The 27,904-nt window shown below is 35.5% G+C and overlaps 1 protein-coding gene across 5 annotated transcripts in view; it reads right to left on the bottom strand.

Moving 5' to 3' along the window:
• Nucleotides 1-27,904, bottom strand: part of IPO11 (importin 11) — a 189,203-nt gene that overhangs the window by 107,682 nt on the left and 53,617 nt on the right. For all 5 annotated transcript variants that reach the window (XR_006056504.2, XR_006056503.2, XM_004016947.6 and 2 more), the window contains 10 exons: nucleotides 27,485-27,533; nucleotides 26,003-26,073; nucleotides 24,143-24,335; nucleotides 23,094-23,246; nucleotides 20,423-20,466; nucleotides 18,456-18,546; nucleotides 16,572-16,619; nucleotides 15,641-15,746; nucleotides 12,669-12,795; nucleotides 2-35 (listed from right to left, as the gene is read on the bottom strand). Coding sequence is in view for 3 of the 5 variants with exons in the window: in XM_004016947.6 (XP_004016996.1) it covers nucleotides 2-35; nucleotides 12,669-12,795; nucleotides 15,641-15,746; nucleotides 16,572-16,619; nucleotides 18,456-18,546; nucleotides 20,423-20,466; nucleotides 23,094-23,246; nucleotides 24,143-24,335; nucleotides 26,003-26,073; nucleotides 27,485-27,533 (916 nt within the window). In the remaining 2 variants the exon portion in view is untranslated. The remainder of the gene's footprint in view (nucleotide 1; nucleotides 36-12,668; nucleotides 12,796-15,640; nucleotides 15,747-16,571; nucleotides 16,620-18,455; nucleotides 18,547-20,422; nucleotides 20,467-23,093; nucleotides 23,247-24,142; nucleotides 24,336-26,002; nucleotides 26,074-27,484; nucleotides 27,534-27,904) is intronic.

Below are 27,904 nucleotides of genomic sequence, written 5' to 3' on the forward strand. Positions count from 1 at the left end.
TTTAATTTCAAAGTTGTAGCTGTTTCAATACGGACCTAAAAAGAAAGTATATTGTGAAATTTGAATCATATTGGAATTAGTAAACATCGTTAATAATAATGAGAAAAAAATGTATCACATATCACTTTCTCTATTCTTTTTGTTAATATTAAAGTTACAAGCTACATTAACATCTAGAAATAAAAAGACATTCTCCTTTGCAAGCAAGGGCTAAAAAGAAAAATTGTATCATTTCCCACCCTTCTCAGTTAACCATGACGTGCTTAATCCAGTCCGTACTCCAGGAAGAAAAACAATTTGCCATAAATCTGTAGAGACTGTGAGACTGAGAGAAAAGACTGTGAAGATCTTGCCAGAGGGAAAGGGCAAGTTGAGAACCAGAGAAGCAGGAAAACAGGGCGGGCCTAGGGAAGCTGGAGGATGTTAAGTGAAGATGGAGCAGGGAGAAGAGAAAGAAAGGGGAGGAGGAAAAAGAACACAAACTGCCACTTGTAACCTAAGTTACAGGAAGTTCCTGAAACAACCGAAAGATAAAGTCTGAGATTTTCTAAATCTCAAAGTCCGCAAGAGCTTTGTACAAGCTCTTGACCTTGCCAAATCACATTTTTGTGTGCGTGTATCAGCTGTTACCTGGGAAAATCGTATCACGACAGCATATTCTACATTTCCTTTCAGGTTTTACCTGTGACCTGGCCAGCTAACTGGCACAGGCTACCACATTCCATTTCCACACCAAGTAATGCAAACTCAAGCTGTTATTAAACTCTATATGCTACTCTGCAAAATAATGTGTCTAAAATTTTAATCTCCTGACCAAGAGCCTTTACTTTTTTAGAAGCTACTACACTTGCCACACCTGTAATAGCGACTGGTTTTTCCTTTGCAGTCATTTTCTACAAAGAAACAGTTTCGGTCATTTTACAGGAACTTCTGAGGACTTGAGGTCCTTACTAGTCATGTTCATCAAATTAGTTAAGTACTCTAGATTCTAAGAACCTAGTGTGCAGGTACTTTCTCATCTGCTTTTTCCTTTTTTTCATTGTTTCTAAAGGTAACATGAACATTTCTAGATTTTTAAATGATTTAACAAATGTGCTGATTATCCAACATACATAAAGCTCTATGCCAAGTGTTCTACTATGAAATGACCTAATGAAAAGATGACATACTCATGCAATTAAAAATGTTCAATAAGGAACTATTTCTCCCAGGCATTGTGTTGGGTGTTGCAGAAAAAGAGTTGAGGAAGACACACTTCTCTTCCTGGATCACAACCCTGTCACGATGAAGGGGCTTGCCTAACTCAATGCAGCTGTGAGCCATACCATGCAGGGTCACCCAAGACGGACAAGCCACAGTAAAGAGTTCTGACAAAACATGGTTTGCTGGAGAAAGGAACGGCAAACCACTCCAGTATTCTTACCACAAGAACCCCATGAACAGTATGAAAAGGCAAAAGGATACGACACTACAAAATGAGTCCCCCAGGTCAGAAGGTGTCCAGTATGCTACTGGGGAAAAGTGGAGGGCGATTACGAAGAGCTCCAGAAAAAATGAAGCAGCAGGGCCAAAGCAGAAACAATGTTCAGTTGTGGATGTGTCTGATGACAGTGTAAAAAACAATACTGCATACGAACCTGGAACATCAGGTCCATGAATCAAGGTAAATTCGGATGTAAGCAGGAGATGGCAAGAGTGAACACTGACATCTTAGTCCATCAATCGGTGAAATAAATTAGTGAACTAAGATGGATGGGAATGGATGAACTTAATTCAGATGACCCTCATATCCATTACTGTGGGCAAGAATCCCTTGGAAGAAATGGAGTAGTCCTCACAGTCAACAGAAGAGTCTGAAATGAAGTACTTGGGTGCAGTCTCAAAATGGACAGAATGACCTCAGTTCATCTCCAAGGCAAGCCATTCAACGTCACAGTAACCCAAGCCTATGCCCCTACCGCTGATGCCGAAGAAGGTGAAGTTAACCAGTTCTACAAAGACATATGAGACCTTCCAGAACTAACACCAAAAAAAGAAAAGATGTCCTTTTCATCATAGGAGTTCAAAATGCAAAAGCAGGAAGTCAAGAGATACCTGGACTACCACGCAAGTTTGGCCGAGGAGTACAAAATGAAGCAGGGCAAAGGCTAAAAGAATTCCACCAAGAGAATGAACTGGTCATAGCAAACACCTTTTCCCAACAACACAAGAGACAACTCTACACATGGACATCACCGAATGGTCAATACTGAAATCAGACTGATTTACATTCTTTGCAGCCGAAGATAGAGAAGCTCTACACAGTCAGCAAAAACAAGATGGGGAGCTGACTGTGGCTCAAATCATTAGCTCCTTATTGAAAATTCAGGCTTCATTCAGCTGAAGAAAGTAGGATAAACCACTCGGCAATTCAGGTATGACCTGTATCAAATCCCTTAAGATTATTCAGTGGAGATTACAGATAGATTCAAGGGATTAGATCTGGTAGGCAGAGTGCCTGCAAAACTACAGAAGGAGGTTCGTAACAATGTACAGGAGACAGTGAGCAAAACCATCCCCAAGAAAAAGAGACCCAAGAAGGCAAAATAGTTGTCTGAGGAGCTGAGGAAAGAAGATAAGCGAAAAGCAAGGGAGAAAGGGAAAGATACACCCAACTGAATGCAGAGTTCCAGAGAATAGCAAGGAGAGACAAGAAGGCCCTCCTAAATGAACAGTGCAAAAAAGTAGAGAAAAACAAGAGAATGGGGAAGACTAGAGATCTCTTCAAAAAACTGGAGACATCAAGGGAACATTTTATGCAAGGGTGGGCATGATAAAGGACAGAAATGATAAGGACCTAACAGAAACAGTAGAGATTATGGTGGCAAGAATACACAGAACTATACAAAAAAGGTCTTAGTGAGCCAGACAGCTACGATGGTGTGGTCACTCAACTAGAGCCAGGCATTCTGGAGGGTGAAGTCAAATGAGCCTTAGGAAGCATTACTGCAAACAAAGCTAGTAGAGATGGTGGAATTCCAGCTGAGGTATTTCAAATGCTAAAAGATGTTGATGTTAAAGTACTGCACTCAATAAGTCCGCAAATTTGTCAAACTCAGCAGAGGCCATAGGACTGGAAACGGTCAGTTTTCATTCCAATCTCAAAGAAGGGCAGTGCCAAAGAATGCTTCCATAGAATTGTGCTCATTTTACATGCTAGAAAGGTTATGCTCAAAATCCTTCAAACTAGTCTTCAGCAGTATGTGAACCAAGAACTTCCAGATGTATAAGCTGGGTTTAGAAAAGGCACAGGAACCAGAGATCAAGCTGCCAACATTCACTGGATTATAGAGGATGCAAGGGAATTCCAGAAAAACATCTACTCCTGCTTCACTGACTACCCTAAAGCCTTTGATTGTGCAGATCACAACAAACTGTGGAACTTCTTAAAGAGATGGGAGTATCAGACCACCTTACCTGTCTCCTGAGAAACCTGTATGCAAGTCAAGAAGCAACAGTTAGAACCAAATATGGAACAACAGACTGGTTCAAAATTGGGAAAGGAGTATTAAGAAGCAGAGATATCACTCTGCTGACCAAAACACATATGCTGACCAAAACAAAGCTATCGTTTTTCAGTAGTTATGTACAGATGTGAGAGTTGGACTATAATGAGAGAGAGTTGGACTCTTTAGCTGAGTGCGAAAGAATTGATGCTTCTGAATTGTGGTGCTGCAGAAGATTTGAAAGTCCCCTGGACTGCAACGCTGTATATTGCCACTCTGTTAACTTATATGCAGACTACATCAGGAGAAATGCTGGGCTAGATGAATCACAGGCTGGAATTAAGAATGCCAGGAGAAATAACAACAAATTCAGATATGCAGATGATACCATTCTAATGGCAGAAAGCAAAAAGGAACCAAAGAGCCTCTTGATGAGGGTAAAAGAGGAGAGTGAAAAAGCTGGCTTAAAACTCAACATTTCAAAAAATGAGGTTTATGGCATCTGGTCCCATCACTTCATGGAAAATAGAAGGGGTAAAAGTGGAAGCAGTGACAGATTTTATTTTCTTGGACTCCAAAATCACTGCTGATGGTGACTGCAGCCATGAAATTGAAAGATCCTTGCTCCCTGGAAGGAAACCTATGACAGGCCTAGACAACATACTAGGAAGCAGAGACGTCACTCTGCCAACAAAAGCCCATGTAGTCAAAGCTACAGTTTTTCAGTAGTCATGTACAGATGTGAGAGTTGGACCATAAAAAAGGCTGAGCACCAATGAATTGATGCTTCTGAATTGTGATGCTGCAGAGCATTTGACGGAGAAGGAGATGGCACCCCACTCCAGTACTCTTGCCTGGAAAATCCCATGGACAGAGGAGCCTGGTAGGCTGCAGTCCATGGGGTCGCAAAGAGTTGGACACAACTGAGCGACTTCCCTTTCACTTTTCACTTTCATGCACTGGAGAAGGAAACAGCAACCCACTCTGGGGTCACACAGAGTCGGACACGACTGAAGTGATTTAGCAGCAGCTGGACTGCAAGGAGATCAATCCAGTCAATCTGAAAGGAAACCAACCCTAAATATTCATTGGAAGGACTGATGCTAAAGCTCCAATATTTTGGCCACCTGATGCGAAAGGCTAACTCACTGGAAAAAACCCTGATGCTAGGAAAGACTGAAGGCAAAACGAAAAGAGGGCGGCAGAGGATGACATGGTTAGATAGCATCACTGACTCAATGGACATGAATTTGAGCAAACTCTGGGAGATAGTGGAAGACAGAGAAGCCTGCTGTGCTGCAGAACATGGGGTTGCAAAGAGTCAGACACGACTAAGCAACTGAACAAGAACAAGATACACTTAGTCTTTGTTATCAAAAAAGCTTACAATCCAGCAGGGGGAAAAAACACCCAGATATTAAATAATCATTAATAATAATGGCTAATATGAAGAGCTTAAAAACAGGATAATTCCCTTGAGAATACGAATTATTTCTAGGATCTTCAAATTGTTGGTATTTCGTACATGGTGAGGCATACAACTGGCACTGTGGCAGAAATTTAATTCACAAACAACAGGACATGAAACATGCCCCCCACCCAAAGGAAATCAAACTGCCAGCAGCAACTTATCCTTAAATCTTCATTCATCTTCCTCCACAAAAGGATCAGAGATGCACGTTACCCACAACAATGACATTTACACACGTAAGTATTGGAACGAGACACCTGAATGAAAACTAAATGTGTTTTCCCTCCTAACAAAGGGAAGGCAGTGCAGTATTCCATACAGACAAAAAGATAAAACGAGTCATGATGACTTGCCTGCACTTTAACTACAAGAATAGGAAGTCAGATCATAAGGGGAAGAAAAGAGCACCAGCTTTAAAAAAAATAAAAGAAAGAGAGCACTTAAAATGACAAACATAAAGAAAAACAAAATTAGCTATTCCTGAGCTATAGAAGAAACAGGAAGCACGTATTGCATAGGGACAATGAATTCTGCAGCAATTCACAGGTTATGGGAGGAGAAAGTCAGAACCTGAATTTCTAGATTGAAGAGTAGGGGAATCGGATAAAAGATGGGCAGAAGAGAGTCTAAGACAATTTCTAACACACAACTCAATAAATAATAAATAAATGCAAGAAAATGAAACAAAACGAACAAAATTTTCCCTTAACCAGACTCTAAACATGACTTTTCACACAAAAGACACAGACCTCTTAAGGAAAGAACCAGATTCAGACTATGAACTCAGCCTGAGTCTACCCTACACATTCATCTGAGACATCAAAAAACTTCTAAAACCATAACAAAGTAATTCCATACAGGGGCAAACAAGAGCCACCAAGCCATCAGAATCATTGGAAGGATTCCAGAGAAGCATGACAGCAACAGAGAAATGAACAAGAAGGAACCACAAGTTAACACTACTTCCAAAGAAGACTGGTTGCTACATAAAGGCAAGAGTAACTAGACACTGCCATGACCAGCATGAGAATGAGCCTTCTTGTTAACTGTCATGGTGGTTGAGCTGAGGTCCAGGCTTGGAGGAACCTAGTGCTTGACCCCTACCACCCTGCCCACAGCAGTGGAGGGAATTTCACACACTAAAGCAGTAAGCAAGGTGCTGGGACCGAAAGAAATGGCAGTGTCTCAGGGACTTAAACCATCAGGAAAATGTAAGACAGACATGAGAGAATAATTTTGAAATAGATTCTATTTCTCTGCTGAAGAGAAACAGAGTAATAACTTTATAATCTTTTATCCTTATCTCAACTGTTTCATTAAATATTTTCTATCTTTCTAACTCGATGCTAGGCATAAAAGATACATTAATATGAATAATATTATCCTACTCACTGGCTCTTTTACTACTTGGAACTACTACGGTACTCTTTTTATTCTATTCTGCAATAAAGTCAAGATCACTGAATTACAATATTTTAATGTACTTATTCTGAAACAAGCAATGTAAATAAGTTTCTAAAAGGGCTGAAAAAAACAAAAACCTTCCATTTACTCATTTCCTTTTAAGAAAAAAATTCTAAAGCTCATTTTCATGCAATATGGATACCAGACGTATCAATACAAAGCCAAAACGGACTATAAGAAACTTACTAGATTAAGGCTGCCTTTCCTCCTGGCTTTAGAGTGTCCTAGGAATTTATGGCTCAAACACAGATTTTTTTTATGTTTTCTTTGGAAATTATATTTGCTGAATATAAGTGAATTCAGAATTCATTTTGTGAAAACACAGACTAACGCAGTTTACAACAGTGCTCTGAGACATGAAGGAGGGACAAGTGGGAAAAACTCTGTAATAGTGTTTTTGAGACATGAAGGATGGACACGTGGGAAAACAAAATCAAAACTGTAAGATAGAAAGTCTGATAGAATTGGGAGACCCATAAAAGACACAAAAGTGAAAAGATAGGAGAGTTTTAATGTACCTTGTTTAAAACTACCTCTGCCCAGATCCCAGCTGCAACTCCCCATGTATTCAGGATCTGCTGAGGTCATGTGCATGCCAAAGTGCCTTCTTAAACTCCATCTAGAAAATTCACTATTGCTACGCTGGCAGTCAATCTGCCCATGTGGATGGCCTTTTCTTTGCTTGACAGACAATAACCCCAAAACACCCATCCCCAAACTATAAATCTCCTGGTTGTACCACAACATACATTATATACTGCCTCTTATAAGAGTCAAAGTGAAAAGTGAAAGTGAAGTCGTAGAGTCACCTCAGACTCTTTGCGACCCCATGGACTATACCTTCCAGGCTCCTCCATCCATGGGATTTTCCAGGCAAGAATACTGGAGTGGGTTGCCATTTCCTTCTCCAGATCTTCCCTATCCAAGGATTGAACCTGGGTCTCCTGCATTGTAGGCAGACACTTTACCATGTAAGCCACCAGGGAAGTCCTTATCAGAGTACACTAACACTAATTTTCAAGCAACTACTGCTTGCTTTATTGAACACTGAATAAATAACCTAAGTAAAAATGAGTTTTTTTAATTACTTATAATTTCCAAAATTGAAAGACATTAATGGGTCAGAAAGCTTACAACTAAAGCAGCCCTGTATGTAAATCGAATATTCTGGTTAGAGAATCATCTAGAGTCCTATAAAACAAAACTTCCTCTCATCAAAAATTTAGCCATTCTATTTATACTGTGGTAATGAGATGGCTGGATGGCATCACTGACTCGATGGACATGAGTCTGAGTGAACTCTGGGAGTTGGTGATGGACAGGGAAGCCTGGTGTGCTGCGATTCACGGGGTCGTAAAGAGTCGGGACACGACTGAGCGACTGAACTGAACTGAATAACATTCTAAAATCTGAAACTTGCCATAAATAAGCAGTGCATCTACTAAGTAACATGTTCTAGAGGAATGGAAGAAAACATGCAGAAGATACTTTTTAAATGGATTTTGCAATAAACACTGGAGCACTGTTATCCTTATTAAAAAAGTAATAAAAATGGAACCTTACTTGGTATCATGTTGATAAATAAATCCCAGATGGAATAAAGAAGCAAGTATAAAGAAAACCAATTTTTGAAACAAGAAACAAAAACAACAAAACAGAAAAAAGAAATCAATAAACCTGATTACACTAAAATTAAAAAACTCTGCTCAACAAAAAGACAACAGAATGAGCACAGAAAGACACAGGTGGGAGAAAAGAAAGATACAGAGATTTCACTGCATTTGTAATGTTTTATTTCTTACATACTTAAAATATTACAATGGAAATATGGAAAACCAGGTAGCTCTAATCTTAGTGAAATTTTCTCTTTACTTGATATAATTCTTAACTTTTAAAAAGTAAAAAAATTAAAAGCATCCACTTTTTAAAGATGAGTCAGAAATACACTGAGAAGTACAAATTTTCAAAGTAGCATTAGCATTATATTAAACCTAATCAAAATTTCCAACATTACAAAAAAAATTTTCAAATACTGCAGTATCATCAATGATTACTGACTATCCCTTGACCAAGTTTTAATTACAAAATACTGATGAAAAGTTGTAATACTATTTCAAATAAACCAAACAATTTTCACTCAACTTGCATTATAATCCCCTGGATCAAACATCATTGTGCGACTCACAGGGATAGAGACTTACTCGACACAGTAGTTTCCCATATTATAAAATTTTAAAGAATCCGGAGTTTGAGGTTTTTCAGCATAAGCTCCCTGTGCTCCTTGCTTGCGTGGCCCTCCAATAAACCTTCCTTGCTCATAAAAAAAAAAATTTTTTTAATAGTCCTATTTCCTCTTCTATTTGCTATGAAGTGATAGGACCAGATGCCATGATCTTAGTTTTCTGAATGTTGAGTTTTAAGCCAGCTTTTTCACTCTCCTCTTTTCACTTTTATCAAGAGGTTCTTTTTCACTTTCTGCCATAAGGGTGTCATCTGCATATCTGAGATTATTGATATTTCTCCCAGCAATCTTGATTCCAGCTTGTGCTTCATCCAGCCCGGCATTTCACATGACATAATCTGCATATAAGTTAAATAAGCAGGGTGATAATATATAGCCTTGACGTACTCCTTTCCCAATTTTGAATCAGTCTGCTGTTCCATGTCCGCTTCTAACTGTTGCTTCTTGACCTGCGTACAGATTCTCAGGAGGCAGGTCAGTTGGTCTGGTATCCCATTTCTTTAAGAACTTTCCACAGTTTGTTGGAATCCACAGAGTCAAAGGTTTTGGCATAGTCAATAAAGCAGAAGTAGATGTTTTTCTGGAACTCTCTTGCTTTCTCAATGATCCAATGAACGTTGGCAATTTAATCTCTGGTTCCTCTGCCTTTCCTAAAACCAGCTTGAACATCTGGAAGTTCAGGTTTCAAGTACCGTGAAGCCTGGTTTGGAGAATTTTGAGCATTATTTTACCAGCGTGAGATGAGTGCAATTGTGCAATAGTTTGAACATTCTTTGGCATTGCCTTTCTTTGGGATTAGAATGAAAACTGACCTTTTCCAGTCCTGTGCACTGCTGAGTTTTCCCAATTTGCTGGCATATTGAGTGCAGTACTATCACAGCATCATCTTTTAGGATTTGAAATAGCTCAACTGGAATTCTGTCACCTCCACTTGCTTTGTTCATAGTGATGCTTCCTAAGGTCCACTTGACTTCCCATTCCAGGATGTCTGGCTTGCTCCTTGGAAGAAAAGCTATGACCAACCTAGACAGCATATTAAAAAGCAGAGATATTACTTTGCCAACAAAGGTCCGTCTAGTCAAAGTTATGGTATTTCCAATAGTCATGTATGGATGTGAGAGTTGGACTATAAAGAAAGCTGAATGTGAAAGAATTGATGCTTTTGAACTGTGGTGTTGGAGAAGACCCTTGAGAGTCCCTTGGACTGCAAGGAGATCAAACCAGTCAATCCTAAAGGAAATCAGATTCACTGGAAGGACTGATGCTGAAGCTGAATTCTTCAGCCACCTGATGCAAAGAACTGACTCACTGGAAAAGACCGTGATGCTGGGAAAGATTGAAGGCAGGAGGAGAAGGGGACAACAGAGGATGAGATGGTTGGATGGCATCACCAACTCGATGGACATGAGTTTGAGTAAGCTCTGGCAGTTAGTGATGGACAGGGAGGCCTGGCGTGCTGCAGTCCATGGGGTCGCAAAGATACGGACACAAGTGAGCAACTGAACTGACTGACTGAACTGATACCAACTGGAGAAGCTGGTTTTCCCAGCTGCTGTACTATTCCTATTCTGCCATAGCCAGCCTTGTAATAACATGTCTATAATACTAGGAAGCCACACAGACAACTACAATTATATGCATCCCATCTACGTAACAGCAGCAATCAAGCAAGAGAACATGGACTCTGACAGCCAAAGAAGATTCAGATTCATGAGAATCTATGTGCTTTGTGTGTTTATTTGTAGATGTGTACATGCACCCACAAAGTATATGGGCGTGCCTGGTGGGTCAGATGGTAAAAAATCCGCCTGCAATGCAGGAGACCTGGGCTTGATCCCACCGTAGGGAAGATCCCCTGGAGAAGGGAATGGCTACCCACTGCAGTATTCTTGCCTGGAGAATTCCATGGACAGAGGAGCCTGGCGGGACACAGTCCATGGGGCTGCAAAGCGACTGAGCAACTAGCACTTTCACTTTTTTCATATGTGTATATACATACAAATGCAGCTGTATGTATGTTTGTACATATATGTCTGAACACTTGTACACTGTTGCATATGTCTATATGTATATGGTATCTTCCTACATTTCGTTAGCCAGCATTTCTCACAAGTTGAAATTAGAACAGTATATCTTACATACTATTGATCTTAAAAGTACTTAAAAGAAAAAGGAGGGGGGTAAACTATGCAATGTTAACTTAGTGCCTTACAAAACACTATTTTCTTAAGAAGTTGTAACAAACAAATGAGACATAGCCACCAAAAGACATACAGCAAAGGGGCAAAACCCGCATCTGCAACAGCATTTCCTCAAAGCGCATTCCTTGGATATTAATGTATTTGTCATCTTGGATAGTCACAACACAATCAATGTACATTTTTAATATTTTGATTGATGCTATAGGAAAGAGGATTCTTTGAATATGTAGTTCAGTGTTTTCCAAACTTGTCATGAAACCCTTTTGCCCAATAATGTTTGTTAAAGGGATAGAATTAATGTTCTATTTTTAAAGTGTTGACCAAAATGACACTTCTCTTCATTTTTTTCCCAAAAGATTCATTAAAGAAAGAAGAAAAAAAAAATTCAAGAAATTCTCTTTTCCAAAGATAATTTACCTGAAATTTATATCTTTTGTAACACTTTCACATAAAGCATTTAATGTCTTCTCTCTGACACCACTGACAATAGCAAATAATATTTCCAAGAAGGAAAACAAAACTTAAATCTTATAAATGCTTTATTCTAAATAAATAGACTTTATTCTATTTATAAAAGTAAATTAATTCCAGCAAACAGTATTCTTAGAAAGAGCTTAGATATTATCAATAAACTTCTAAGAATTTAAATATGATAAAATAAAACTAGATTCCCTTGTTGAAGCAGGGGTTCCTTAAACTATTTAATAATTATAGAATGATATTTAGAGTAAATTCTCAATTATTTATACAAAGTAAGTAACATTTAAGCAGAAAATCCAAAGATCAGTTCTATTTGCTTTTAGAATGCTTCATGCTTCTGCAATTATGATGTTTTCTTACTTTTGTAATTTCCCTAATTATGTTTTCTTTTGTTGAACATTAAAAATAGTTTATATTATCATGTACACATGTGAAAATGAGAAAAATGACCCAAACCTTTGCTGGAAGACAGGGTAATCAGGTAGGTTTAAAATAATGTTTTAAGGTAGAATACTGAGAAATGATTAAATAAGATCCTATTATAATTTGGGGGGAAAAATCATTTAATTTTACCTACAAATAATTTTAAACTTTGAAAAAGACAACCAGATTCACTTTTTAAAGACTATGCTGGAGTCAAATCTAAGTACAAGACAAAGTACAGTAAGTCATGAATATATTCTCACTCAGGCATAAAGCACTGAGGGAAAACCTCTTTTAAAAAAAAAAAGCTCTCTGAGTAATCAACATAAAATAAAGCAACAAACCTACTGAAGTGGAACAAAGCAATGAAGAAGTCATTATCAAGTTTTCAGTAACACAAAATCAAGAATATTATGTGAAATGCTACACATGAAGAAAAAATTCTAAAATAAACAATTTCAAAGTCTAAAACAAAACTAAAAAAAAAAAAACTTCTCAAAACTGAAAGACAAAAAAAGAATCAATAGTAAGGATAAAACAGATTACGGTGTTAGCTCAAACGTGAAAATTACAAATTCTATCTTGAATAAGAAAAAGGATATTTAAGCTATAAAGGGATTTTTTTTTTTTAAAGAAAACTGCCTTCTTTTATTTGTACTAAAAAATTATAAATAATTACAGATTAGTAGACTTTGGTTAATTTTTTTTCATTGACTAGTGATGAGAAGGACAAACGGCGTTAAAAAGACTTTCTTCCTTCAAATCAAACTTCTCACCAAGGAATAACTACAGCATTGAAAGACTGCCAACATTCTAAAGAAAGATATAAACCATTTCTGAATTTGAACTTTGACATATGTTAAACTTATAAAGAACTCTTTTAAGACATTTAAGCAACATACCACTAAGTCTTGATCCTGAAGCAAGTTACATATTGCTTCATATAACATGGGTCTTAAGTCAGACTTGAATTTCACAGAAATCCACTGACCGATGAGCCAAATCACCCTGCGCCGCAATGGCTTATACCTAGATGGGAAAACCATGCAATTAAAACGTTATATATTTTAAGAAGCCTATTTCACTAAGCGTATTTCATCATTTAAATCTAAAATGTAATAAGAAAGCAATGTACATTTTATACAAAAATCTAAAAGCTACTTTTAAATGCACCACAGTACAAATACTAACAACAAAGTTCTGATCTAAAAAACTGAAAATTCTTAGCAGACATATTATAAATCCGATTAGTCTGTATTAAGTAATTACAACATAGATATGTACATAAAAGCCAAGTTCACTTCTATTCTTCAGGTAACCAAAAATAGTTCATCTTAATAGGTGTAAGCAGCTGATGTTCCAAACCCTGAGGCAGGAGAGGCTATTAAGAAGTAATAATAATAATAATAGTAAAGGAACTTCTGTACACAATTTTCTAATCCCAATTCTGTTCATCTCACAAAGATTATTTTGAAAACACTGTGAGAAATTTCTAGACTTAAGACATTTACAGTAACATGTACATACACTTGTCTCTCTATGGCCATCTTTGCTAAAGAAAACGAAGGTTCTTTAGGCAAAGGGAAAAACCACCTGTGTCCAAGAACTGTAGACACAAGCTCTCGGTATTATATTTATTTAATGGCAAGATGATATTTCTGGGTGACAATGTAGTAAACTAAGGAATACAACACACCTTTTAGAAAATTACAATATTTTAAGATTATTAAACACATACAAAGAATTACTCATTAAAGTTCGAATAAAAAGTACATTTCCTGCTCTCAAAATGTTTAACATATCGAAAAGAATTAAACGCCACAAAACTTTAGACTAGGATCGCAAAAACATAAGAGAGAAGAGCAGGCAGGGGGAGATGGGATTTGAACAGCATTTCCTGGTGGCTCAGACAGTAAAGAATCCACCTGCAATGCAGGAGACCTGGATTCAAGTCCTAGGTTAGGAAGATCCGCTGGAGAAGGGAACAGCTACACGCTCCAATATTCCTGCCTGGAGAATCCCATGGACAGAAGAGCCTGGCAGTCTACAGTCCATGGGGTCACAAAGAGTCGGCACGACTGAGCGACTTGCACTCACTTCACTAAGATAAATAGTATTGTGGGCAGAAAACTGAAAAAACGCCTTTTCAAGGGATAGGGATGATTTGAACAGTCACAGAGGTAGAAGTAAACAAGACTTGTATAGAGAACATGAAGGAATCACAGAATCTTCCATTTTGGACTGAGATCTCTGGGATTACCACATTCAATATTCGAGACAAAGAGAATGAAGCTCAGAAAGGTTCAGATTCTAAGATGACAGTCACTTCTAGGCAAAGTTAATAGTAAGGGTCAGTTTGCTCCTCAAAGTGTGAATCCCAGACCCATAGGATCATTAGCTGGAAGGATGACAGAATCACACAATCTGACCAAGACCTAAACCTTAGAACCTGCATTTTAAGCAGTTCACCAGGTGATTCATATGCATATTAAAGTTTGAGAAATACGGGTCTAGACCAGTTTTGTCCAAAAGAAACATAATGTAAGCAAAATACGCAATTTTAAATTTATTCGTACCCACCCTAAAGTAAAAGATACATATGAAAATTTAACATTTTCACTTATTGCAATATATTCAAAATATTATCACTTCAATATGTCATCAATATATATTTTATACTGCTTTAGTTTTAAATTCAAATTTTAGTTAATTAAAGTCATTTCCTCATTTGCACTAAGTACGTTTCAAGTACTCAGTAACCATATATACTAGCTATTGTACTAGATAGCACGGCTCTAGACTAAATAGCCTCTAGGATTTAAGGACAATCAAACTGCAAATCTGTCTCAATACTGAAGGCATTCTCTCCATCAAAGGCTCACTAGCAACCAGAGGGCAGAGTTGAAAAACATTTTAATCACCACTGCCCCAACAGGCCACAGCAAATCCTAGTGCTGAAAACATTTCGTGACTGAATAACTGACTGAAAACTGAAAGGATAGCTACTTAATAGTGAAAATTACCTTTAAAGCATCTCTAGCTAACAATTCTATTGCTCTAAATATTTATAAAATGATCCATACATGAATCTATTCATGTATTAAGGTAGCCATGTTAACTGTTCTATGACTGTATACTAAGCATTCTGATAAGTACCACATTTACAGAAATAAATCCCTAGAACTTCCCAATTCAAAACAAGAAAAAAAGGCTCTTGAAAATTTTTAAGTGTCTAATTTTAAATGAAGAAAAATTTATACAAATTATGAAATGCTTTTTCCCCTTCCATCTTACTCATTCATTACCTAAAATTAAAATCGGGCAAAAGTCCTACTTACTAAGTTGTCAGATTGATCTTTACTACTGAAGTAGACACCTTAAAAGAGCCTCAAGTGTCTCCAAATGCTTTCTGCCATGGTGCCACTGCAATTTCTTTTCCCCACAGACTTGCAGTGCTCTGTGATCCTCAAGACAGCCACCTTTCATCGATATTACTTGTTTATGCTCCTTTTGACATCAGCCCTAGCCTCTGCTAAGTCTCAACTGGCTTCCTTTTGTACATAATCTTCGTCTAGAATTCAGAGATCTCTATCTTCCATTATCTCTGCATAAAATTTCATCCTGCAAACTATCTTATCAAATACTTCAGACATGTCACAATTCACATTAGAAGTAAAATAACACAATAACAAATGATTTTGCTTATTTTTCAGTTATAAGATTCAAGTCTTATTCCTTTCTACATTAGACACTATTAGCTAAGTCATGCTATGATTTTTTTTTTAATTTTAAGCAATTTTAACACCTTCTAGTCGTCATTAGAAAATCAGTAAGGTAAGATAAGTGTATAACAAACACAAGGTTTTATACTTGCCTATTGTGAATGACTTGCAATTCTGGAAGAAGTTGGTTTTTAAACCACTGATCAAAATCAACACTGTCAAACAATTCATAAGCCGCTAATCCAACAGCATTATACACTAAGAAGAAGATTTTAAAAAAAGAATTAATTTCAAATACTGGGCCAAGTGCTAAATGTCTTAATGTAAGAAAATAAATCTTAAAGACTACTTTCAAATATGTAATAAGTTAATAAAGGGAAATCTACAATGTGTTAACCCAGGAAATTATTTAAACAAACATTTTAGAAACATTTAAATTACATCACTCTATGTTGTTCTTAAATATTCAGTGTTTTCAAAGAGAAAGATACATTCATTTAAAATCATTCATGTCAAACTATAAAAATAACATCCGCTTCCAAATGGATGCAAGGATTTATGCTAAGGTCCCTGATAACCCTCTTTCCAGCCTCTTTCTCACCACAACCCCTTAAACACTATGTTCCAATTAAATCAAATACTCCCAATTCAAAACTTAACTGTGCTTATCCCTCTTGCCTTCAAGCTTCTGTCCATACCGCTCCTTTTATTTGGAACCACCCTTCGCCACTTATTAACCCTCACTTATCCTGTGTCCTCACAGAATACTTCTTTACAAGACGCTCCCTGGGTACACCAAAACTATTATTAATACCTTGTAGTTTTCCACAGCACTACCTGATTACCATCTATTTTAGCATTAATCAACTGATATTATGTTATAATCAACTGTACCTGATTACCATCTATTCTAGCATTAATCAACTGGTACTGTTATAATGAACTGTTTGCTCACTCTCTATCACCAGATAATTCCTAAATTTTAGGGATTGTAATCCAACTCTCCGAGCATAACACCTGCCACAAAACAGACACACCGTACTGAAGAAATAAATGTTTCTAAATCTTTTCCATTTAACATACCAGCATCTTTGATTAATAGTGCATTCATATCTTCCACATTAGTGGGACCTGAAAAAACAAGTATCAGCAAGGGTAAATTAAAACTAGTTTTTAAAAAACACTTAAACTCAATTTGCTAGTTTCTCAATTCAGCTAACTACAATGTATTTTGTGGATATTAAATATATAAGAGAAAATTTCAGTTTTTTATCATCATCATTAGAGAAGACAGTTACAACATGTAGAGCCATACTACAGCTTTAGAAACCATTATAACATATTTGGAAAATGTTATATCAAGCAACATTCTAGAAAATATATGTAAAATTGCTAACTACTGTATTATATCATGATTATAAGAGAAAATTTTTAAAAAGAATAAAAAGATGAATCCCACAATAGGAAGAAAAAAAAAAAAGAACAAGAATAGGCAATTCATATAGAAAGTTTTATTTTTCTAAATATAAAAAATAAGCCAGGTTATGACAATACATTAAAGATTTGACAACAAAATGAAAAATGTAAATGAGAACCATTATGTAACGTGGAAACTAGAATAAAGAGCTGGCAGTCCCTGCACGACTATCCAGAAGGAGAAGACCACAGTTAAGACACAAAGAACACAGTTTAGTTTACTCAGTAAGCGTATTTCTTTAGGACAGAAAGATTCCTAGCAAGTTTATCAAAGCACTTTTCTGCTGTTAAATATGATTTCTTAAGCATACAGCCCTATATAAGCAAATCACTCCAGAACTGGAAAGAAAATAACTAAACTCTGAAATCACTGTAAACCTTACCATCATAGAGCAGCTTACCAGAGGGTAACCTAATTAGCTTAACCAGTTTCCTGAAGTGGTTTAATAAAAATACATGGATGGGAGAAAATGGAAATAATGTTCTAAACACAACAACAAAAAAGGTAACTTCAGCAGTATATTACCAAATTTAAGAATCTATAATGTTGCATTAAGAAATCAGTAAATAACTGTACATCAGAAATCAATCTATATGAAACTACAATGAATGCTCACATTATCTTTTAAATGAACACAAAAAACTTGATGGATAGCTCATTCACTCCCTTGGTTTATAATTTAAGCAGGAACACTCCATTAGATTTTTGAGAAAACAAAAGCCTAAAAAGTGAGCTACCCTCTGATGGTACGAACAAGGTCAAGAATTTCCTTCTCTACAGGAGATCCTCCTACCTTTATTTCCTTACAGTACCACCTACTCAACACTTGATCCCTTACAATTCAACTCCTGCCCAAATCAATCAAATAATCTGTGTAAGATTCCCTTGCCCAGCAGTGTGAGTTAATTGCAGTGAGTTAATTGCCAAAAGTCAATCAATCAACAGTTACTCTGTGTACCAGACATTGGGAACAGGGTGAGCAAAAAAGGTGTATTCAAGGCCTCCTCCTTGAAATTTACACTATATCAGAATAGTCAGAAATGTCATATCACTTTTAATAGTTAAGTAATTACTTATGTACAAAGATCAAGTGCCACCCATTTCACTTCATAGTTCTCTCTTAAGTCCATTACATTCTTTCCACTCCCACCGTCATGAAGCTAACATTTATTATTTTAACTTTTTCACCTAGTACTTCTCACAACATGCTCCAAATAGATTCTTTCCCCCAAGCAATATACATGACTGCCCACTATTTTAGTATGCTTTCTAGAGCAAAATCTAACTGTCACAATCAAGGCCTGTCTCATTTGTGAACTGCCATTCTTATTTTCTATTTTGAAGGCTACTGTCTCAGAAAAGCACACATTCAGTCTTTCTCAAATTCATGTCTGGTATATGATCCAGGAAACACATCATAGCAGGAACTCAAAATATTTTTTTGAACACTGATTACTAGATAAATCAAAATATCACAAAATATACCTCACCTTGAAGTGTTTGCATCATTTCTAAAAGTACAGGAGTTAGAGTCTGATTATATTCATGGAATATATCTATAAATAATACTTCAGTGCATGGCTGTTGGGAAAAAAATAAGTTTCTAATGAAAACAATGGTATATTGCAATGACTAATTCTACGCAAAGAACACTCATTCTTAAAACTCTGAATATGTTTCCAATTCTTGACGTTTTTCTGAAAAAAGTTTATTAGTGTTTTTCATAAACCCAATTGGAAATAAAATAAAATTATAATAATTTCATTCATAACATGGAAAAGTTACTTCACTACTTCAATCATTTGGCATTATACATGCAAAAATGTAAAACTACAGAGAGGAAAATTTTCCATTTACATTTTACTTAATTCTTTAAATTTAAAAAGCAATCTGGACCCACATTTACTTATAGATTCAGAACTATAAACGACTGTCTTTAAGAATAATTAGTTAAAAATTATTTACTTTTCCTGGCAGTGACATAAGTAACAACAGCAATTAATGACTTCAATTCACCACAGAGTTGTATTTTCTTTAACAGACACAAAGTGCAAAAGCAATCACATTGTTATCATGTCTAGAATAGATAGCTAATGGCAAGTTGCTGTAAACACAGGGAACTCAGCCTGGTGCTCTGTGACAACAGTGGTGGGATGGAGCAGGAGGTGGGAGGGAGGTTCAAGAAGGAGGAGACGTGTATACCTACGGCTGATTCATGTTAATGTATGGCAGAAAACCAATATAACATTGTAAAGCAACTATCCTCCAGTTTTTTTTTCTCTTTTTTTTTTAAAATTTTTATTTTTACTTTATTTTACTTTACAATACTGTATTGGTTTTGCCATACATTGACATGAATCCCCCACGGGTGTATATGCGTTCCCAAACATGAACCCCCCCTCCCACCTCCCTCCCCATAACATCTCTCTGGGTCATCACCGTGCACCAGCCCCAAGCATGCTATATCCTGCGTCGGACATATCCTCCAGTTAAAAATAAATTTTAAAAACAGAAATCACAATGTTAATTACATAAAGACTCATTTTCATTCTTAAAAGTACTAAATCACTAGTTGTTTCATAAAATAGAATACAATTAAATTTTGAAGGTATTGTGATTTATGTTTAAAATCAATTACAAATGTACATACTTCAATGTGTACAGATGAAATGATACACCATCTCAGATATTTGCTTCAAAATAATCCAAGTAGGTGAAGGAGTACTCATATAAAACAAGACTAGCCACGAGTTGATAACTGATAAAACAGGTGTTGTATATAGAATTCATGATACCATTCTGTTTCTCAATATATTTAACAGTTTCCATAAGAGAAAGTTTTAAAAACTTAAGAGTAGTAAAAAAATTTTTTATAAAACTTTTAAGTTCTATAGAAGTTTATGAAACAGATAATGCAAATTATATAAACAAAAGTCTTCAAAAAAGAACAGTTCAAAGTCCACATTTGATAAACCTTCCTCAATATTAGCCATATCAATAAAGTATATTTTAAAAGAATTCTATAACTGAAAGCAATGGGCTGGTCTCTGAGAATCATACTAGGTAGTAAGAGAAATAATATACCAGAAGAAGCTTTATAATTACTGAAATATTTAGGAGGAAAAAAGTGTTTCTAGCCAAAAAAGGTAACTTTCAAAAACATTTCCTATTTCTGCAATGACAATTATTTCCAATTTGTAAAATGAAGAAAAATTCAGTTTGCAAACCTCCAACTTAACAAATAAATTTCAGATTCAAGTTCATAATTTAATTAGATGCTTTCTTCTCAAATATGGACTCTTGCAATAATAAATACGTTTCCCACCTGACTTAAAGCTTGAAATCTTCAATACAGTATCATTCTCTACTAAAAGTTACACAAGCCAAAAAAAAAAAAAAAAAACTTACAGAAGCATTACCCTTTTCCCTATCAATTTTTCTTCCAATCAATACTCACCCTCAAACTGTACTTCCAAGAATCTCCCCCTGTTTCTTCCGCTGCTGCAATTAAAAATATGACAAATGATGCTCTCCACAAATGCAATAATGATGTTTCTAAAATCTCAGTTTGGAAAATCAAGATTTTCAGTAAGATCAATATAATACAGCTGCAAATTATTATAAAATAACACAGAGCAAACAGTTGGGAACACAAGGCCTTACACAGATCTCTTTACCGTAAGTTACAGATGACATCTGTGTACATCAAAGTGCTCATAACCACAAGCATTCTCACTTTCGTTAAAAAGTCTGTACGAAAAAAAAAAAAAAGTCTGTACGAAGACTTCCTTGGCAGTCCAGTGGTGAAAATCCCAGGCTTTCAAGGCAGGGGGCATGGGTTCGATCCCTGGTCAGGGAACCAAGATCCCACATGCCACATCCAAAAACCAAACATACACATACACTCTCTCTCTCTCTCTCTCTCTCTCTCTCTCTTTCTGGAGAAAAGCTCCAAGTATTTGTCACTCTCTGAGTCTGTGACATTACCTGATACACTGTCATTACAATCCCGAGAATCATTTCATACAATAGTAGATGTTTTACTACTTGATGTTTTACAAGTTTAAACGATTAGGCACATTATCCATAAATTTTCTATATTTAAAGTAAAATATTTCCAGAACTCTTAAAACTCTGGGGATTCAGTGTTTCATATTATAATATGGTATTACTATACTAAAAAAGCAATACAAAGCATAAGAGTTTAGCTATGAGAAAAAACAAAAACAAAAAATATGCATTATACAGTGTAGTGTTATATTTTCTAAATGGATTAAAATATTTCTAAACAAAAAAGAAGGTAAGTCTTAGAAAAATGTTAATGATATTTTAAAAATATTGGAAATATATGTATAAAAGTACACAAAGGCATCCAGTCAAAGGGATGGGTAGAGGCTAAAACCTAGCCCATGTCTGACCACAGCAGAAGTATTAAGTTGGTGCAAAGATAATTGCGCTTTTCCACTGTTGAACTTTGCCTAATACTGAAATGCAATCTTAAATAACTGTGGTTATGCTATCCATCACCTTAATGTATCACCTTTTTAATTCTATGTTTTGTTGCTAATGACTTATTACTTGCTGTTTAAATTTATTTTACACTAGGGAAATGATGCTAGACAAAAAGCAAATCCAAGCGATTTTCTTATTTGAGTTCAAAATGGGTCATAAAGCAGTGGAGACAACTCACAACATCAACAATACATTTGGCCCAGGAACTGCTAATGAACATACAGTGTATTGGTGGTTCAAGAAATTTTGCAAAGAAACAAGAGTCTTGAAGATGAGGAGCCAGCCATCAGAAGTTGACGACAACCCACTGAGAGGACCATCGAAGCCACATTTACCTGACGGCTCTCTCTCCATCTGACTACCACTACTCAAGCATCTCAACAACTTTTTGCAAGGAAAATGCTTCCACAATCAGCAGGAGGCAGAATATGCTTTCCTTAGGAATTTTTCAAATCCCAAAGCATGAATTTTTATGTTACAGGAATAAGCAAACATTTCTCATAAGCAAAAAATGTGTTGATTGTAATGGTTCCTATTTTGATTAATAAAGGTGTGTTTGAGCCTACTTATGATGATTTAACATTTATGGTTGGAAACTGCAATTATGCTTGCACCAACCTAATAAATGACACACACTTTATTCACACCCAAGTAGTTTATCAAGCACACAACTCCTTGATTTTCTGTAGCAAAGGCCCTGATAGTCTACCTACCACTAAAGTATGACTAGATTAAACAGACCCCCTACAGGGCTTCCATGATGGCTCAGTGGTAAAGAATCCACCGGCCAAAGCAGGAGATAAGCATTCAAAAAAGCTGATGACGCATTCAAACCCTGGACCAGGAAGATCCAGGATGCTGCAGAGCAACTAAGGGCGTGATCCACAACTGCTGAGCCTGTGCTCTGGAGCCCGGGAGCTACAACTACTGAGCCCTCACACTACAGCGACTGAAGTCCGTATGCCCTAGAGCCCATGCTCCACAAGAGAAGCCTCCCCAGTAAGAAGTCCAGGCTCCGCAAGAGAAGCCTCCCCATTAAGAAGCCCAGGCTCCACAAGAGAAGCCTCCCCAGTAAGAAGCCCACGCTCCGCAACTAGAGAAAAGCCCACCAAAAGTAAAATAAATTTAAAAATAAAATTATATTTTAAATACATGTCCTATAGAAATATTTTAATCATCTAAAAATTAATTTTAAATTAAAATATCTTAAATAGGTAATCCATTCAGCAATTCAGAAAAATTTTCATCTCCAAACTACTTTCTGAAGTAAAAATTTCTACAAATAAAAATTAATAAAGAATGAACCACAGAGGAGAAAGTGATCTGATAACAGAGAAAGACAATTAATTTCATATTTTTGTTTTAAACTATATAACTCTAAAAAATTTTATCTTTCTGGAAAAAATTCCGTTTAGTTGAACAAGTCATTCATTTTCTGCTTCTCAATTTGTACTAATGGCTAGTAAAGACAGAATAAACTAACTTTTGGAAGTTATATTCTCAGAACAAAAGCACTACATTAAAATACAATGTTATTATACCTATCATCAAATACATGATATCTATTGATGAAAGGGAGGAAAAATTCATGCAAACACTGAAAAACTGACACTTACTAAAGCCTTCCGGGTCTTCTTCCCACATTGTCAGTTCTTCTTCAGTTAACAGAAAATAGTGAGAGACTAATCTTCTACATATCTCTGTCAAAGTAGGATATGTGAAGAATGCCATCTTAATCTTATGAGCTTCCAGAGTTGCAGGGTTGCTATCTAGAAAAATTAAATTTCCAAGTTAATTATACAGACAAGTATTCTACCCATGCTGGATAGTGAAACAAATAAACTTAAGAATACCTTCTAAATAGCAGTATATTTTCATTTGTACTATGGACACATCTCAAAGATGCTCTTGCTTTTACTGATACCACACACACATCAGTCTTGCTTCTACCTTAGCACTATGGCTAGTCCATTTCCATCCTATATCATCACATCATATTCTGCAGTGGCTTACCTATATGTCTCTCTTTCTCTTCTACACGACATTCTCATTCATCATGATAAACATACACATGAATGAATTCCAAACAGAACTGACCCCTGAACTTTGTGAGTCCATTTACACTCAGATATTTTTCAACAGTAAATACTAAACTACAGTGTACACGGTTAGATGAATCCCCAGATGCACAGGAACAGTGAATCCATATTCACTTATAGTGGCCAGCTATAAGTTATACTCATTAACCCCTGTGCTGTTCAAGGGTCAACTGCAATATAACAGTTTAACCTATTCTAGAAGCAATAGAATCTGCCTAGAATCACTTTATATATGATCAAAAGAAAACTTTTAATTGTACAAATAAATACAGTCTACAAATGAGCTACAGAGGTTACTGAAGTACTTAATTCTTAAAAGACCTAGGCTTCAATTGATGTTCCACTGTGTTACAAAAGACAGTAGTTTACTAAATGCACTGTATGTCTTTTAAAAGCTGGTATTTATATACCAAAAGCTCTAATCCTTATCTCTATTTCATGTCCCAGCAATAGTTTATTTCTCAGACTTAAATGAACTTCAAAAAACTTACATAAAAATAGCAATTACTTCACACTAAGATTAAAACAAGGAAATGAAAAAAATAAAACTACCAGTAAAGCATTACCTTCAAAATTTTTAGATGGCTTATAAGCATAATTTTTGACAATCATCTTAATAAGATTCATGCACTGGACAATGAATCGTTCAAATGTAACACCTTCACCAACTTCTGTAAACACATAGCTTACAGAAAATTCCAGTGATCTCTGAATTAGAGGAGTAAATGAAAAGGGATGCTGATCCAAGAAGTCCAAAAGCTATAAGAAAAAAATTTTTATATATTTTCTTCAAATTCACATAGGAATATAATCATTCATAGGTACATGTAATAACTGGTAACAAACACTTAGCAAGTTTGGAACCTTGTGGGAAGTCCAGTTTCACAGGTAATATACTCCCTGGGGTATACCATACAATGTGAAATAAATCAGATTGTATCTCATCACCTGAACTTTCTCTTACTTCTACTACAAGATTCAAAATAAACTTACTTCATACTTAATTCTATATCAACCAGCAAATGTGATAACCAAAAGTACAAGAAAGGCCTTTAAAAAATAATAAAGGCAAATAATCAAAAATGTATCCTGCATCAATTGCATGTCAATGTATCAAATAGTTGATGAGAGAGATTTCCTCTATATAGAAGAATTCCAGCTAATAAATGTAAAAGGAATAATATTAATAGAAGTAGAATGCCATCATTTTGTAACCCCTATTCAAACAAAAGATCTAAGCCATGATCATCGATGGCTGCTAGAATCAAGGGAAAGGCTGTTGAAGAACTGAATAATGGATAACTCAATAAACAACTTTGAGCAATCAGACATTGTGCATCTCCTGGTGCGATGCAATAGGAAATACACAGCATCACCTGTAAAATATTCCTGTCATTGTCACCCTACTCCATTCCCTCCCATCATTAAAACAAGAAGAAAGGCCTGAATGTGATCAAGTTTCTTCTCTAACTAGAAATTTCTAAGAAATATGGGAGGAGAAGGGATTTAGAAACAAAGGAATATGTTAACACATTCTATTTGGAGGCACATATAAAATGTTCCAATTTTAAAAGCTTTAATAAAGTCATGAGATTATAAACATGAACTTCATAAATTATTACTTTTTTAATTGGCCATGCCATGTGGCATATGGGATCTTACTTCTCCAACCAAGGATTGAACCCCCATCTTCTACATTGGAAGGGATTCTTAACCACTGAACCACCAGGAAAGTTCCCTCACAAATTTCTTGTAGTTGAATAAGGATTCAATAGTGTCGATTCTTTTTTTTTAAAACATGCGAACTTTTTATTGTCGAAATGGGAACTTTTTATGGGAGAATGAGGCCTGATGTGACCACATCGTTGAGGTAACAGATCATTTCCTGTAGAGTTTTCCATGTTGTGGATTTGACTGTCTATTATTTTTTTTATAAAATAATTTTATCTGAAATATATACATATTGCCTCAGACAGTGCACCCATACAATTCTATTCAAAAGATATGTGATATTAATGATGATAAACTATCATTATGAATATACTGATTTTTTGGTATTATCTACTGTAACATCTTACCTACTTTATGCTGTGCTGCACTATCTTTTTTACCTCTGCTTTTTCCAGTGGGTTTGAGAATAATGAGACTTTGAGGAATCAAATTCTCTTTTATTAGGATGGATTTTTTTATATCCAGGTGACTTATACACTTTGACATATGGTATATATAAATTTAACCATTATATGTATTCTAAAGGCTTTAAGATACAAAGGGCTTTTTTAGCTTTCCTGTACACAGTAAGAAAATAAGTTACTTTAACACTAAATCAAAAATGTATGCTTAAAAAACATCACTTTCTTTACTAAATTCAAGTATCTATATTTCACTTGAGAAAACATAATTAAGATTAAAAAAAAAAAACTTACCACTTTAGTAAAAAGAATGATGGTCTTCTCCAGTCTATCTCTACATACATTATCTGTACCTATACTTCTACCTATTAAAAATACAATTCACGTATTAGCACAACTTAATAATATTCTATAAATTTACAACCAAGACAATGATAAAACTTTTTACAAAAATACTGTCAGATATGTTTTCACACATTTCGCATTATGAAGTCATGAGTGTGCACTCCTACTCCAAACAACAAATAAGTAAACCATAACATTTAAGTTTTTAGAAAGCAAGACTTTACGCTTGACACAGAAATGCTCAGTGCCATATTTCACAAAATTAATCCTAAAACACTAACTGAGCCCATTTCATAGTAAAAAGGTAGCAATTTTATCTGCAACACCATGTTGTCATAGTTAAAATACTTTTCAAGTAACATAAATAAAAACAAAGAATTCAAAGATTAACATACTTATTTTTCTTAAATCTTCTAACAATTTTCTTCTGATCATTTTCTTGGTGTAATGAATTTTTGTACATTCAGAATAATGTCCATCAGCTCATTAACTATCCTGCCTGCTCCCTAATCATACACCTCATAATCTGTCTCATCAGTTACGTCATTCTCCTCTCCTGGATGGACTTCTATCCTTCCCTTTTATTCTCCCATGGGGAAAACCAGAGAAAAATTACTACTTTTAAGGAAAGAGAAATCATATGAGCTTTCTTATAGTACCTAGCAACAGACTCAATAATGGTTCTACTAAACTGAAAATGACTGACAAAATAATCAGCAACTCCCCTAAAAGTGAGTACACTAAGGAATATTCTCAGGGTACTAAGTCTCCAAATATACTCACACATAAAAAACACACACATACATGTTATACATATGTGTGTGCAAGAATATACATATATGTGTGTATCCTGTGTGGCATGTGTGTGCATTCTGAGAAAAGGTGCTTATAATCATAGGGAAGAGAAAAGGATAGCAGATCACCAGCATAATACAACACAAATGTAAACAGTGAATTCTTCCATATGGGGTAGTAGATTAGAAAGGGTTCTACAAGTCGGTCAGTAATGGTTAGCAGACCAGAGATTTGCACAGTGAAAGTACCATTTAAGGATATTTATAGCAAACAGATATACTAAATGTACTAAAAAAAAACAGAATCAACAAAATGTCTAAACAGCATGTGGTACAGGGCCTATACTCAATGATTATCTGCTAAACATACTACTGTTGTAGGCATCTGCATGGAACAGAGTAGTAGCAGTAGAAACAGGAAAGAAGGAATTGACACAAAATATAGTTTTAGAAAAAGGCTTCTTCAATACTTAGGACAAAACGGGGATATGAAGACAAAACTGAGCTTCCAATTTAATTTTAGATAATTAATTATCAAGATATAAGATTCCAGCCCCTCGAGGTTTGCATGTGCCAAACAGAAGCTACTAATACAAAAGGATTCTACAGTAAAAACTACTATCATGGAAGTACTTACTGCATTCCAAAAATTGTTTTAAACGTTCAAATATTCCATGTAAAAAACCCTAGAAAAGAAAAACATTTTTGAAGGGTTTCAATTTATTCTGTTATAAGAATTTACCATACACTTTCTCAGGGAAACTAAAATATACTTATCATATCATATTAAAAAGTTAAAATTAGATAAAGTAAAAATCATTCCATTACTATAATAATGCCTTCAATCTTCCACAAGTAAATAACAGTATTTCATCTCCTCAGTGTCTCACTTCAATAACCTAAATCATTTTGCAATAAATAAAAAATTATTTATTAAGTATTCTATTTCACTAAATATCCTCTATTCCTCTTACTGTTTATTTCTTTTCCATAGGACTTATAATCCCGACATAATCAGTCTCCTCCACCTAAAATGTCAGATCCTTAAGATTTAAGA

Source organism: Ovis aries, chromosome 16 (genome assembly GCF_016772045.2).
Source record: "Ovis aries strain OAR_USU_Benz2616 breed Rambouillet chromosome 16, ARS-UI_Ramb_v3.0, whole genome shotgun sequence".
Classification (NCBI taxonomy): Eukaryota; Metazoa; Chordata; class Mammalia; order Artiodactyla; family Bovidae; genus Ovis; species Ovis aries.